General features: G+C 44.5%; 1 protein-coding gene across 1 annotated transcript in view; it reads right to left on the bottom strand.

Moving 5' to 3' along the window:
- LOC311211441 (uncharacterized protein) overlaps nucleotides 1-15,935 on the bottom strand; it is a 29,634-nt gene extending 13,699 nt beyond the window's left edge. The window contains exons 1-3 of the mRNA XM_084290174.1: nucleotides 15,100-15,935; nucleotides 14,565-14,782; nucleotides 13,225-13,416 (exon numbers count right to left, since the gene is read on the bottom strand). Coding sequence (XP_084146300.1) covers nucleotides 13,225-13,416; nucleotides 14,565-14,782; nucleotides 15,100-15,557 — 868 coding nt within the window. The 5' untranslated portion in view covers nucleotides 15,558-15,935. The remainder of the gene's footprint in view (nucleotides 1-13,224; nucleotides 13,417-14,564; nucleotides 14,783-15,099) is intronic.
- Between the last annotated feature and the right edge of the window lie 36 nt (nucleotides 15,936-15,971).

Here is a 15,971-nt window from a genome sequence, read left to right as displayed (position 1 = left end):
TTAGTCAAAGCGTGTGCAGTTCCCACACCAGGCACCAAAGAAGCAAAGAATCTTTCTGCTGGACCCCACAATTCTACATCATCATTACAGTCAGAACCCAAAGTTTTTAGTTCTCGTTTAATTCTTCTGCTCCTTGTCGAGTTCTGCCACGAGTGTAAATCTGGAGTGAAAAGTGTGAGTCGCCCTAGGTAACACGGTCCTCCAAAAGCATTGGCTGGTACTCCTTGCCATGCACGGTCTCCACAGATCAAAAACATGCCAGAGAGAAGCAGCACAGCCGCCGCTGCTTCCATGGTTACGTCAGACAGGCTGCAGGGTCCTGATGTCCGTCCCTCTGCTCTGTGCCGACTCGCCACACGGTGAACTCCAAGTGCAGTGCTGCTCGTGGCGGTGACTGAGGGGGGTGGGGAGGCTCCCATTGCCCCGTAGCCCCAAGGCAGCGTTATCATTCTCTCTGAAGGCGGCAGTGGGCAATGCCCAGCTCCAGCACTTCCCGGCAATCCCAGTCGCTCTGTAGCGGCAACAGCGACTCTCTGCTCAGCCTGATGTGTAGCTAAAGCGCTAGTGACTGTTCTCCAAGGCTTCAATAAATTTTTTAGCAGACTTAATATCATTAATAACATCACCAAACAATTTATCTCCAAATTTACGCCACTCTGTTTGTTCAAAAAACTGTATCAGGATTTGTAAAACAACCCTGCGCTACTGCATATGCTAATAACCCTGGCAAATCTTTTTCTACAATCTATATCTAAAATACTCCGCTTTTCTAAAAAGCATCTGAGCAAATTATACGCCGCTTGTTTTTCATACCTTTATATATACAGTTACAGCCTTTCCAAAGACCTCGGCGGCGCTTTTCCGGCGGGACCCTTTATAGGCTCATCCCGAGTGCGGGGACTCCCTTCCACCTTCTGAGCTGCGGGTGCGGGGACTCCTGTCCCTTTCACCTTTCAGACCTTGGCGACGCGTGACCGTCGGGATCCTCTCCCGGGTGCGGGGACTCCACGTCCCTTTCACCTTCCCGACGCGGGTGCGGGGATTCTTGTCCCTTCCACCTCCTGGGCTGCGTTGCAGGACCAGTTCCTCCCTTATTCCGTCGAACACGTGGCCCAGGATCACTGCCAGCAGTGTCCAAATCCCGTTCAGACTGGTCCCTGTTCGGGCGCCAATTTGTTGTCGACGGAAGGAAGACACAGACGCTCAATATGAGTGAACAATGAACTTCAACTTTAATGGATAGCTCAGTCGCCTTTTATCTAGTTTGAACATAATCAACTCATACATATTGCAAAAACTAAGCTCAGGATTGGCTAACATTTCCCGCTCTTTTCAGGTAGTTCCTCCTTCTTTTAGCCACCGTCCCGCCTTAGGGACTGTCCCCATCGCTCAAGGGCATCGTGTCCTTGAGCCTGATTGGCTCTCAGCCAGCTGTGTACGTGCCAGACTCATGTGAGTTGAGTACGGTACTTCACTAGCCCATTGCCTCTTAACTGCCCAACATCCACGTGTCCTATTTCACTTAACCATTCCTCCACATCCAACATGGGGAAAAGCATCCCAACCAGGCAAGTCACACCGCAAACCCAGCAGCAGCAGGCCCACGCCATAACCTTGCCATCTAGCTGGGGCCTGGTGGTGGGAGAGCCCTCTGCCAGAGCCAGCTTTCCATCTCTTGCTCTTCCTTTTTTTTTGTTCTTCTTTTTGCAGGCTTTTCCTTTTCCTTCTTTCCTTCTTCTTCTTTTTTTTTTTTTTTTTCCTCACAGCCTGAGCTAATCTCTGGAGCTGATGGAGGCAAGGTGCTTGCTGGGTGCAGAGGGGAGCAATTAGGGAGTTTTGTAATGGGACCAGACCTTCCATCCATAATTAAAAGCATCACAAAGTTTAGGAAGTAGTTAATCTGTGGAAGGCCAAAAGCTGGAGGCGATGCAGCGGAAGTATCACTCCTACATCGTCCAGCTACTTATGCTCTCTTCCCCTAGACACTGCTCTGGGCTGATGGAGAACGATCAGCTAACCAGACCTTCAGGTCTAACCTGCCTTGGCACCTTTTCCATGTGTCTTATGAAAGAGGTGTCTACAATACCCATTACTAACTATTGAATTATATAACATGGGCACTAAACGTACCACATCTGCTTCCCAGGCTGTGAGGAACATTTATCACTATGAAGGAAGATTCATTTCTTAGCACCATCAAGGAGGAGGATGACAAAGGATTGGGAGTGGAGAAGGAAAAGAAAAATGTTTAAAAGCAACTTTCAACTGTTGTGGTGATGAGGAAAAACAGCTGAAGACATGGATGCCTTTCACCTGGACAGCAACACCCTCGCCCAATGAGATGATGCTAAGACACATCCCAGTGCCCTCCTCCCTCAGGATTCTGATCCTAGTTGGCTTTTTAAGGTGTCATTCCTTATATTGTTCTGTTTGGTAAAAGGACTTTGTTCCCAGGTTGGTTATGTGCTTAGCAGCAGGAATCAGCTTTACCTTGTGAGGAAAGCAAGTGATTGAAGCTCTGTGGCTGCTGGCAACACCACAAGCGCACTGACAGCATCCAGAACCGTCTTTTGTCCACCTCAGTCACAGGGTCCCACCTGCTGTTTGGAAGTGGATTAAGCCTTACTGAAAATGAGTAAGCTTAACAGAGCACAAAATGACTTTGAATCTGCCTCATCTAGAACGTCCTTCAACCTGGGTCCTTTTGCTACACTTCAAACAACTGATCATCTCAATCAAAGCTCCCTCCAGGATATGCTGAATCCTCTTCTGGAGACAAGGTGAGCAAACACATACCCCTTACATGTTGAGGTTTTAGTAGATGTGGGTATATGGGAAAACAACACTGTAGACGCCTCTTTCCCTTCTATGCTTAAAAGAAAAATCCTCCTCTGACCCTCCTTTTAGCATTGAAGCATTGACTTCAAATGCTAATTTGAAAGCCCTGGGTGGAAGGGATTTTGCATTGTTTTCTGCTGGGTGAGGTGTATATACCAGAGAAAGAAAGAGCATCCATACAGGTGAGCTCAGAAGGGAGGAAGCTCCTGCAGAGCCAATACAGCCATGGCAGTGGTGCTGAATGAGGTGATGAAGGGGCTGCACACATCTCTGTTCTTCCCCTGCCCATCACTCCTGACCATTGCCCCAAGCAAGGGCTGCAATTTGGGTGGATCGCTCCTAACCTGAAAGGTCAAATCTGGTCTGAAATGCAGGAACCCAGAGCTGGATCAGCTCAGATGAGCCCTTTTCTCTTTTCCTTTTGCTGTCAGATGGAGGAAGGTGGCTAGTGGCTTGCTGACAAAAAGCGTGCTGCAGAGCTGAAGTGCATTCTTGTCATGGCTTACTAAATGCCTGTCCCACTTTCTGCATCCGTGGTGACAGCAGCCTGTATGTGGGCCTGCTTATCATGACTGCCTTGTTTGCTGTGTCTTCCTAAGGTCATAAACAATTGCGATTACCAAATAACCCCATCTCATCCCTCTGTTAGCTTAAGCATCCAGTTGATGAATCGAAAAATGGGTGATGACCGGCAAGGGCTCTGCGGTTAAATACTCAATCTGCCTCTGCTAGCAGAGGTGTTGGCACTGCAGCGCGGCTCTCTTCACACGCACGCAGGCTGCCGTCTGGCCAGTTACAGCTCCTCCGCGCAGGATGCTGTGCCTTGACTTCACAGCTCCTCTGCATGGCTACACACTTTCACAGCACGACCTATTAGCATCAGCCCTCCCTGTTTGCAGAGAGTTGAAAGCATGCCACCTTTTTGGCACAGCAATGTGGTCTGCTACCCCTAGAGGTGGAAAAACAAAACAAAACAAAATAAAAACAATGTGGCCAAAGAGGGAATCCTGAAAAGAGAGCTAAGGTTACGGCTTTCTAAATGTTTATCTTCAGTCTGTATTTGATGTCTGGATAATAAGGTGACTGGGCTCTTACAGCAACTTGAGGCAGGATAAACAACTTGGAGGAAAGCAGTGGTTTTCCTGAGCTGCAGGACAGAGGATGTGCAGGGCCTCTCTCAGCCTTTGCGGCTGACAATTTTGCATGGTGTCTCTTGCAAAACCCTTCAAATCCAAGCTTTAGTTATGGTCTTTACAGCTGCACTTCTTGTTTCTAAAAGAAATGGATCTCCCTCCACACTGTTTGAATTTTCTCACACTGCTTTGGTTCACTCATTGTTTTCCTGAGTTTAGCTGTCTGTGAAAACAATAGAGGAAAAAAATAAAATTATCTAAGACTTTTTTCTTATATGGGGGAAAGAGTTTTCAAAGGCAGAGGAGGGAGTCTATCACGCTGTGCACCTAAGTACTATTTATGCCCTTGAATACATTTCACTCACAGTGCTTAATTGGTCTGTGAAAAGCTATTGCCAGAAGAAGGAACTGACCGTTTTTATAGAGGGATCAATAACAAAAACACTCAGTGGTATTTTTCTAGAAATTAAAAATATAATAAAATAGAATTAAGAATTATGCAAAGAATATGTTTCAGGGCATAAACCAGCCTCTCCAGAAACTATGCAAATTCAGTTGGTGAAAACAACAGCAGCCACAACGAAATGAGTTGTATACGAAGAACTGAGATCTCAAATGTGATATTATGCAGAAGGTAAAGAGACTGTACTAGATAAGTAACAGCTCACTGTGTTATCAAGGGTGCACTTTGATTTTGATGAATGTTAAAAGAACCTTTAGCCTTGAAAATAAAGAGGATAATTTCTCTCTTGGCAATGGCTGCTCATGAAAGTCATAAAATAAGAGCACTGGAGCCCTAATTTTATAGTGCTTTTTAAATGATTTTCAAATGGTCCAGCTGCTTTGTGCCACAATAACACGAGGCGGAGATATTTATGCCGGCGATAACAAGCATGCATCAGCCTGCCCGAGCTGCTCTCCACAGGCAGCCAGCATTAGGTGAAACACATATGGAAAACTGATACTTGCCAATGCGGATTGATCACAATTACACCGTGGTTGGGGTGATCCTGGGAAGCTGCTTTTTCCAACAGACAGCTCGACTGTTTTTCTTGTTTGCGTCTCGCTTGCGGAGCACAGGATGTACGCAGCTGGTGATTCTGCTTCTATTTTGACACTTGAGAACCTGCCAGTTACATACGCCTCCTAGGCCATGCCGTCCTTGGTAGGCACCTCTACACAGAAGAGCTAACTCAGCCCTGGGTTGCACCACTGTTTTTTTTGGTGGGAGTTTCACCATGGATTGATTGTCCCCAGCGCTGATGTTCCCAAGTTGCACTGGGTACATTTGTACAGAAATGTATGCACACTGCAAACAAACTCAGTGCAAATGCTACATAGTTCTGCTGAGATGCTGGAGTTATCACCTGCAACTTTCCCCAGGTATTTTACTTCTGTCTCTAGGACTTCAGTCTGAAACTGTTTTTCCAGGCTCTGCCCTAAGATAAGAACTACCGCAAGGTGGTGTAGTTTTGCTTGTTAATTTGCATTCATTTCAAAAATCTAATTAGCATTTTATCCTTTCACTCCCCTTTGCTTTGTGAGAAAGCGACAGAAGACAGGCTAACGAGAGAAGCTCTGAGCAAGCAGAGTAGGGTTGAAAGAGCAGTTTCTTTATGAAATATTCCTGTAAAATTAAGGAACTCAGCTCTTTATGTGTTCGCTAGCACTGAAGACACAGCACAGCTTGCTTAAAGAGAATTTTGGTGGGAACAGGGCATTCTGAGAAAAGAGCTAATTTATGGCAATACATTGCTGTAAATCTCAGGTCCATAAAGCTAAGACTGAGCTGGACAGAGGACATGGTGAAATGAAGGTACCTCTGGGAAGTCCTTGGGAACTGAGCATCTATTGTCAGCAGGGTGGGAAAACTCTGTCCCCCATTTGGGTAACTTGTTGTCTGCTGGACTTCCACATTTTCCCCCCTTTTCATTTGATCATCCCAGTGCAGCAAAACAGGTTGCCATTGTTTTAAGTCCAGGGATATTCTTAAAAGTTTTAACTTCAAACGTGGGGCTGCTTTCTCTTGAAGTCAAGTTTTATGAGTCTTCACAAACAGAGGGGACAGCAAACGGGGAGCATATTCTAGAGGTCTATCTAGCACGTCTGTTGTCTTCATTTAACCAAATGTTTGAGTATTGATTGGGAAAACCCTCTGTCCCCTAAACAGAGAGGAAACATAGGTTTGATGCCAAAGCTTTAGGTCACGTTCCTTTCATCTTTATCTCATATTCAGATTGGCTGTCTGACATTCCTTCCTGTTACTTTGATCTTCTGTTTCATAAGAATTTACATAGGTGTATACCGTATGTATCTTAGTTCAATATCTAAGTCCTGCAGCTGTTTCAGGAACTCTCCTCTTGATTAAATTACTCAGTACTGGATAACTCCTTGGATAGTATTACCCAGAGGAAAGTGATGGAATATCATAAGGTTAAGGTAGCACAAGGGAGACAGATCTGCTTTTTCCATGAATACAGTGAACCAAGATTTTCCTGCAAAATAAAAATGAATACATGTTGTGCTGTTCCAGGCTGCACAGAATAGTGCCATGCTCACAGATTGCATAAGCTGGTACTTCTGCCTTACCCACATCATCTCATTTCTTAGAGATCGAATTTACAGCTGCTGTGATAAAGTACCCTTCAGGGTATTACATTCATCTCTTTCATAAATCAAGAACTACTTTTTGTTACTAGAGATCTGAGTCCAGAAAAATAGGAAAACATATGGCATTAGGCTTTGTAAATGGCCAATTGGCATGTCTTTACAATAGCTGTTTGCGGATTTTGGCTGCTTCTCAAACCAGAAAGTAACATTTTGTGTGTTTTGTATTCTGATGAATCAATACAGAAAAACTCAAACAACAACAGCAACAAAAGTGTTTTTCAACTGGAAATTTGTCCTTCTCCCCACCCACTAAAATACAGCATTGTTCCCATTTCTACTTGCTTACTTTTTTCTCTTCTGTTACAGAAGACACACTCCGGTCATTGTAGTGGGCCATGTGTGATCCTTGACACTGACTTGGATGTAGTTTTGTGGACCACTCCTTATCTTTCAGGATGCTGCTATCCTCCCTCTTACCATGGAGACAATATCTGTAAGTAGATAATTAGGCTTACCCAGTGGTTGAATGAAGTATAGTTAATGCTTCTGAAGTAACCTGTGATCGCTTAACGAAAGTGCTGTGTTAGAGCAGTGGCTTACCACTGTTTGGCCTTGAGAATGTACTCAGAGGTGGTAGAGAAATGTGTGCCAAGGTGAAAGTCCTCTGCAGTTATTCCATAACAATGCCATTCCTGGCTATGGAATGTTTGGTCCCCTTTGCTTCCCTATGCAAAACGTGCAGCATTCAGTATACAAGGGACACCAAGCCACAGGTCTTTCTTGCTTTGGGCTATGAAGCTGTGGAGAATCGTGTGTGAAAGTATGTGACAAAAGACAGCTCAACATATCTTATTGCCTTGTAATCTCTTAGTCTGCAGAGTTTAGTGCCTACCACACTTAGAGACTTGCGTAGGAAACTGTAACGTAGTAAAAAGTAAAAGGTGGTGATTTCCAAATATAGTCAAAATAGAAGTAGAAAACGTAGAGTATCCTGCCTATAACTTCCTGTAAACTTAACTAGTATTGCAGGTTCCATTTGACTACAGTCGTTGGGAGTTACTGGCCCAAACATCTTATAAAAATTCACTTCATGAGGTAGCTCAGGTCCTCCTACAATTGGACTTGAAGTACAGTGCTGAAATAACACAGTCAGGTTTTAGTAAAGCCTGTAACCCTTTTGCCTCAAACTTTGATTGTGTCACGTTTCTTTGCTGGGGTGGTATTAATCTTGGTAATCTGGCTAAACTCCACTTGTTAAACCTGCCTATTTAAAATTCACTGTCAGGTTTGATTTCTGCAGGATATTTTACATCTTGTGCCCTGAGCTGCTTATTGTGCAGCACTTTTAAAAATATTTTACCTTTCAACCCAAAGGGTCTTGGCCTTGGCCTTTTGTATCAGCAGTGGCTGATGGCAGACAAATATTTAATAATCAGTTTGTTGACCACTTCAAAGTCCTCCAGGATGAAAGACATCATGTAAAGTCAGCCATGCCTACTTTATTTATAGTGTATATTATATAATGTTATAGTGTGTAGTATATAATGAATTATTGAACCCATTTAAAGAGGCCTCCCATCAAAATTCTGATAAAGTCGTAAGGAAAAATGTCTTATAGAATACAGCTTTAATTCTAGATTGATCTTTAATTGCCTGGTAGCTCCTGAGGAGCTGCACATAACTGGTTCCACAGGAACAAGCAGTGACAGTTTGTGGTACTGCTTTGGGTTATTTGGCACGAGCTGTGGCACAAGTCCTGATGCTGGCACAAGTTTGCTCAATTGCTGAAACAATCAACATTCTGTCAGAAATTTCAACTGAAAATCAGCTTATAATACAAACAGCAAATATTAGAGTACTTCATTGTTAATATTTGAAAATCGCTGTTCTTCAATCACCAAATTGAGAAAGTGAAAAAAAATCATAGTTCAATTTTAAGGCCACTCAGAATCATGATTCTGCCTTGTGGTCTATATGTTAAACACTGCACCATTTAGGAAATGTATTTTTTTCTTATTATTTTTAAAATAATACAAATGAATAAAGATAATTTTGATCCTCTTCTTAATCCATTTTAGTGTGTTTTGAAGGTTCTTCTTTAATGGGCAGTCATTTTGCTTTCTTCTGTGCTAATCTTACATCTATTTTAAGGCAACTAAATTTAACAACGCTAACTAAATAAAACAGCATATGTTAACAAGCACTACATTCCTCAGCCCTTCAGCCTCAAATAGCACTTATGTATTGCCCATGTGGAGCTCAGGCCACTCGTCACCCACGTGCTTCAATTCCACCTTGCAGCTGCTCAAAATACTTTGCGATTCCTGGGCAGAGGGAGCGCAGCTTGAAGCGTTCCTGGGTGGCTGGGTCCGACCACCTCCAGGCATTGGCCCCTTGTTGGTGGCCATGCACAAATGTAGGCAGTGGAGAGCCTGCTGCTGCAGAGCCAGCAGGGGTGCCTTGCTGGAGTGTGCTCTTCACTTGATGTTCCCAAGCAGGTGGCTGTCTCTAAATGTGGTACACGCATGGATGCCTCCCGAGATGAGCTCCGTGTTGCATCCCCGATGGAATGGGAACAGCCACAGGAAAACAAAACCAAAACCAGATAAACCAAAAAACACCTCCCCCCAGAAGCAGTAGTGCTGTGCTTGCCAGCACAGAGCTCTCCCCATGAAAGAAATGTCAATGAATGCAGCCAAGACACAGTCCCCAGTGCCTCGTGCTACCCAGTTCTAATAATAAGCTACTGGGAAACAGGGGACAGCTCATCTTAAGGGCGAGTTCAAAATAAAGACCAGGAGAGCAGCTGTCCTGGGCCTCACCACAGTCCATCGAGTTTGACTGTGGCTGTAAGCTGAGACTCACAGAAAATGAGACCAGGCAAGTATGAGATATACTGCTTTCTAATACTGTCCCGGCTTCCAGCTGGCTGCAGCTCAGGAGCTTCCAAGTCTGGTCACAGTTTCTGTGTATTTGGTAACCCTGAAGGGATTGCTGTTCCTTAAATGTTCCCAGTTACTCCTTGAATTTTTGTAGGCTTCTACTCCCTGCAGCATCCTGGGGCAAGGCATCACACAGCACACCTAACCCCCTTCCTCCAGTTCCCAGCTTGGCTTCTGCTGACTTTATCTGTTACCTTCAGCTCTTCTACTTGAGAATAAGGGAAACTTCCACTGGAATTCTGCATGCCTCCCTTCAGGGGATGCTGTGATTTTGTAACTGCTTTAAACTGATTTAGGTCCCTTTCACCATGCCCTCTGCTCACAGACACCCACCCACAGCCTCCGTTGAGCTGGCACTGAGCCTCATGACCCACTTGGTAAGGTGGATCAGGAATTGCGTTTAGCTGAAAATTGCTTTCAAAAACCAAAAAACTTTGTTTCAGGAGCGTGCATCTGAGCCTGGGCAGGAAGTCCAGTGTGCCTGTTTGCTTCAGGGGAGATGGAAGGTAAGCAGCTCCTCGTCAGGCTGGGTGCCCAGCATTGACGGTTCCTTCAGGGTCATGGGAAACTACAGGGGCACCTTGGGTGAGCCTGGGTGCTTTGGTTCAGCAGGTTCAGCTTATCTTCAGCTACTGAAGCATCTTCCCAAGTGGGATTCTCCCTCAATGAGGAGTTAATGTTCAGTGCCTTTAGTCTCCTGCATCGTGCAGCCCCTGTTGTCGTGTGCATATTCTAAACAAAGTGCCACTGGTGAGGCAGTGTTTTGCTTTTATTTTGGCTCCTCAGCTTAACTTGCCAAACCAATATTCAAAATACAAGTTTTTTGGCTGATAGAGGAAAACAGGGAAGTACTAATGTTGTGTCACATCACGACCTGAGCTATGGATAATCTAAGGGACTGGTGAGGTCTCTTTTCCTCCTAGCAAGTCAAAGCAGTGTTTGCTGTTTCAAGAAGTTACAGGACTAATTTTACAGCTTTTACATATGTTGATGGGAATCTTTTTCCCTGTGCAGAGCTGGAGCCAAAGGTGCACAGTATATAAAGAAGGGAGCAATATTGCCAGCAGGAAATTTAGGCAACACAACCTCTGCAGATTAAAAACACTTCTGTGATTTGCCACTGCCCTTGAAAAGAGTTTCTAACTATTTTTTTCTATCCGCTGGGGTAAGTAAGTCTTGCTGTACAAAATCACTACCGTGTCCCTGATGGAATGGATGCTATACTGGCTCAATTTCGGTCTACAATTCTGTACCCCTTGTGAAACAAAACTCTCAAAGGAGGAGTAGTATCTAAGAGAGCAGGTACTAATTTACAACAAGAGCAGCTTTCACAGCTGTGGCTTTGTGGGACAGATGTTCAGGGGCATGCAAAGCATTATCCTGATGGGAGGTTCCATCAATCTTGCTCACACGTGTCTAATTTTGCCCAGCCTAAAGCCATTAAGATGCATTATTTCACTCACATCAATTCCAGACTTTTCAGTGCCATGTCTTCAAAAGGCTTCAAGACTGAAATCTACTGTAATGTGAATGAAGTATAAATTACAATGAAATATTAACTCATGTAAATCCTTATTAATGCTAATGGAGATCTTCAAAGCAAACCCAGCTCCTCCTCCACTGCTCTGCTACTTTGTGAGGTATAAAGATTGTGCTAGCACTGTTGGGTTTTAAATGTGATTTTCTATTTGATCTTTTTATGTTACAAAATTTTCTCTTTGTTGCCAGTGGAGCTCTTTGGCAAGATTTAGGAAAATCTGAACAGACAGTCAAATAGACCTCTAAAAGGATCTTAAATATGCTTATTTTGCTGTGTGTACATTGAAATAGGGATTTCTACATTCCCATAAGCACTAGGCCAGATCAGTATCTGTGTCTCAGCCTCTCCAAGAATTAAGGGTGATAGAGGTCTGGGAAGGAAGAACAACAACCCCCAAGTCACCACCATTTAAGTTTTGTAATAACTTTGCAAGCCGTCTCCAGCGGAGAGAAAATGATCAGGCCTGATGCTTCAAGCAAGCAGAAATGTATTTACTCAATCTGGCAGAGAAAGTTTATAAGGTCATCTAATCAATACATCAACCTAGTAACAAAGGGCAAAAATAGATTTGATTATTGCTTCATGGTTCACCACAAGGTAACAAGGTAATTTTCAGGGAGAATGGTAGCATGAATTTCAAATGCAGTTTCTGTATTAAAAATCATGTTGGTTTAAGTAACTGATTAACTGGTCATAGGAAAAGTGACAACCTCTAAACAACCTAAAACTAATTTGTATCAATTAAGCCAAGTTATTTATTTAAGCTAACTCAGTTCCCTGCTGAATTTAGAAAATAGCAATGTAAGATGGGCCTAAATCAAATTAAGGGCATGCAGGCAGGCAGGGAGTCTGTCAGTCTGGTTTTTTAGGCTTATTTTAAGTTGAAGCTTTGAAATCTGGAACATAGACAAGATACCACATTCAGGTGTCAGCACCCTTACACAGAGATGGATGGAAAGCAATACTTGGATTTCCTGGATCTTTGACACTTCCTTTCTCTGGACTAATCCTTTGTGAAGGAAGAGGCCAGAGAGAGCAGGTAATATTTAGGCTTAAACCTGAGAAGTTGAAAGGAACAGGATAAAGGCAGGAGGACGGGCAGAGGAGGAAGATGTTCTTGCTCAAGTTCAAGCTGCTGGTGTGCAGGAGGAGTTGCTGGCCATGGAGTTCAGCAATTCCCTTGCAGACTGAGGGGTAAGGAGCAGAGAGATGGTGCAAAATAAACAATTCACATATTAAACCAAAAATTACTCCTTATACATGTCTTTTATGGATTTAACATCCACAGGCCCTTAGCACAATCTGCATTTATTGTGGGCAAGAGCTTGGAAACACACAGTGGGGAACAGGCAAACACATGCCAGTAGCTCCTCAGTAATGACGAATGCCCGGGTTCCTACCTGATGTTAAACCAAAAATGATTCAAAGCCACTTACACAAAACTGACGAATTTACACTTACAAAATACCTTGAAAATCTGTCTTCTTTTTTAATGTCTTCGATATAGTACATAATATACAGTATCTTGTTGAAAAACATATTTACACAAGAAAAGGCTTGTGGGTTTGCTGACCCTGAGACTGCATAGGGAGCTGCGCAGAGGAAGTTTATTCTGCTGGTGTGGGCGTTCAGGCTGCCGCAGCTTTGTGTGGCACTGCAACACAGAGGAGACTGGCAGAAGAGGAAGGTGTCTGCAGCAGTGCTTGGGCTTCTGACCAATTGCACTCATCACATCACCAGGCCTGCAACACGACAAGCTTTTCATATGAAAACTACAACCAAACTGAAGGTCATTTTACACTCTTTAGTAAAGGGGACTCAAACATACTGTACCGCTAGATGCAATTATTGAACTTGTCTCTGGTATAAGCACAAGTGGGGAACAACCTCAGTCCATCCTAACTGCTCCAGGGGAGTCATCTGGTAGTACCACGCTGGGCGCAGGAGCTCTGCAGCATGTGGTACTTTTGGGGCAGTGCTCGTCTACGAGGAACTGAGCCGCCAAAATTGATCCATTGGCAGTTCTGTTGATTTTTTTTTTCTTTGATGGGTTCCATAACTCTTCATTCTTTCAGTATGCACTGATCATGGGAAGTATTGTAGGCACATTGATTATGAAGGCTGAAAAACTGAATGCAAAAGGATTTGCCCTTTCAGCAGCCCTTCTTTTGCCGTAGCTGAACATCCAGATTTCGCAGGTGTTTCAGAAAGCCACGATTGGGTGAAATCCATCGATGTTCCTTCACTGTTTTGATGGCTTCAATCAATGGGAGATGGTGATTTATCATGAGATATGCTAGGACTAGGGAAGCTGACCTGCTTACTCCAACTGCACAATGTACCAAAATTTTAGCTGGTCAAAAAAGGGGAAAAAAAAAAAGGCAAATTATAACCATAAAGGTGAAGTAGCACAGAGGATGAAGTTGAATTTAAAGGGAAGACAAACCCCTCCTGTATTCTCCAGCGTGGTCAGAGCAACACAGCAAACAATTTATTTTCTACCCTTTCAATAGACCACATGAACTGCTAACAGTAAAGTCTAATTTGTAATTGTTCCAGCAACTTGAATGAGCAGTGCCATGAGGTCACAACCTGATTTCAGAAACACTGGTAAATCGAAGAAAACCCTGTGGAAGCACTGATGTTGTTCTGTTGTGAACAAGAGGAAAACCAGACCCATTGCTTTCAGAAGGGCTCACTAAGGTGAAGAAGAATGCTACAATATGGCCTGAAAGGATGGCACTAACACATTAGCCACGAAGAAAAACGACTGGCCTAGTACTATTGCATAATAAGGCAATTTGCTGTGGCTGTATTTCTTTTTTGAAGGCAGAGCGTGTGAGACAGACTGAGGTAGATCCATTAATGCCAGTTTACTCATGCTAAGGAATAATCTTTTATGTAATAGATGCTAATTAGTATTTTATAGCACCAGTGCCAAGACGCTCAATCTCTTGTGCAACGTGTCATAAATCTCCTTGGGTAAAGGTGCGTCTCCTGCTAAGGCACATGCTCTGCAGGCCCTATTCACACAGGGTGAACATCTGCAGCGTATGGGCCTCTTCACATGTCATGTAGCTGGAGAAATCAGGACTTTTGACTCTATTCATGTGTTCTTACAAATACAGTTACCACAAGAGGATCTCAGAAGACTAGACCAGATAAAACTGTGTCCATATCAAATGTGTGTTTTTTTCTTTTCCTTGTTTGAATAAGCCTTTCTTTCCAGATATTTTTCCCTCTCCTCCTTCTCCTCTCCTCCTCAGTCTCTCTTGTTCACTGTCCATCCTTTTTCTCACGTCAACTTTTTGCAGTCTTCCTTGATCTTTGGGACCAAGCTAGAGCTACACATGTGCTCAGCACACCCTCCCCTCACCACCCACCAGGCAGGTGACCAGCAGTCCGCATGCTGACTCGTCCACCACTGAGCTTGTGGACCTGACCAGTTAGTTACAAGAGGCTGCCAACACATCTAAACTGTGAACAGTGATAATTTCATACCTCCTGGCGTGTTCAAGGCTTTGTGGATAAATTCTGCCGCAGAGTAAAAGAACTGGCTTATATCAAAGCTGGGGAGGTCGTGGGCTGGTACACCATAATAATCAATGGTAGCTCCGTAATAGTCCTGGCCTCCGTGGCTGTATGCTGTGCCGTGGGCAGCGTTTAAAACATGGGTAACACCCATCTTCCACAGAATAAATCTGTTGTGAGCTGTTACTCTGAGGAAAAGGCCAACACAAACAAATCAAGATGGGTACAGAGATATTCAGAGGGCAGGAACAGTCCTGCGATTGCATCTCCCAAGCCATGTGTTGGCACATAAGCCAGCACATTGTTCCCGAGGGTTAACAAAGAAGCAAGTATCCACTTAATCATTATTTTATCTCAGAAACTTTGCTGTCTGCAGTCTAAATGACATTAGTCAGCAAAACCAAGAGCTACTTAATGCCTGACCGATTAGGGATAATAACAGACTGAAGAGACAGAGTGTACAGTGTGGCGTTAGAGCAAAGTCAGTCCGTGCAGCTTTACTTACAGGTCTCCCAAGAAGAGATTAGGCCATACTTCGTCGACGTGGTTACAGGAGGGCCGCCCGGTACTGAGGAGCTGCTCCAGTTCTTTGAGGGAGGGGACGTCTCCCGTGCATGGCTCGAGGCCCGGGGGGCCCAGCGCCTCTGCCCCGGACATGCGAGAGCCAGGGCGAGACCCACTCCCGGCAGCCAGAGGCACCGAGCTGGGCGCTGGGGAGCTGCCAGCACCCGTAGCAGTCACGGGGCACCAGGAGATGGGCTGGGGCAGGTGCTGGGCCGCAGCTCCTGACACTATGCCCACGCTGCAACATCCCCGAGCCCCCTCCCCAGGGCTTGGCCTGGTAGGCACGGGCAGTAGAAACAGACGCCTGAACCTAATCGTGCCTTGCTGGTTCCAGTCTGCTCCCTGCTGTTCATCCCCAGACCCAGTCCTTGAGTCCCCAGCCCGCAGGACACCCACCATCTACCCAGAGATAGCCTGGATGGCCCTCAGGGGTGTCCTCAGTGCTGCAGCAGCAGCCAGCAAGGCCTGACTGTTCATCACAAAGCCATAAAAGTCCTGATAAAGTTAAAATGCAAACCTGTCTGGGGCAAGATGCATGGCAGCTATCTCACAGTAACTCAGTGGCATTTAAAAGTGTAGCTGCTGAAGGGCTAGGAATGCATTGATGTGTTCTTTCAATGTGGTCACCAGGAAGTTAAACACCAGGTAGGTTATGACTTCTTGCCTATCACCAGTAATCTAGAGAAATGTTATTTCTTGAAGGTACTGTTTTTTCACTAAATGGAAGAATCCGAGACTGTTTGTTATGTTTAATCTTTTCTATTGCAGTTGCTGCTTTCATCAGTGCATTAATATAACAACCTGTCACACGTT

Source organism: Netta rufina (assembly GCF_964035555.1).
Source record: "Netta rufina genome assembly, chromosome: 7".
In the NCBI taxonomy this organism is placed as follows: domain Eukaryota; kingdom Metazoa; phylum Chordata; class Aves; order Anseriformes; family Anatidae; genus Netta; species Netta rufina.
Note: the sequence above shows the minus strand (reverse complement) of the source record. Positions and strands in the feature narration are given on the sequence as shown.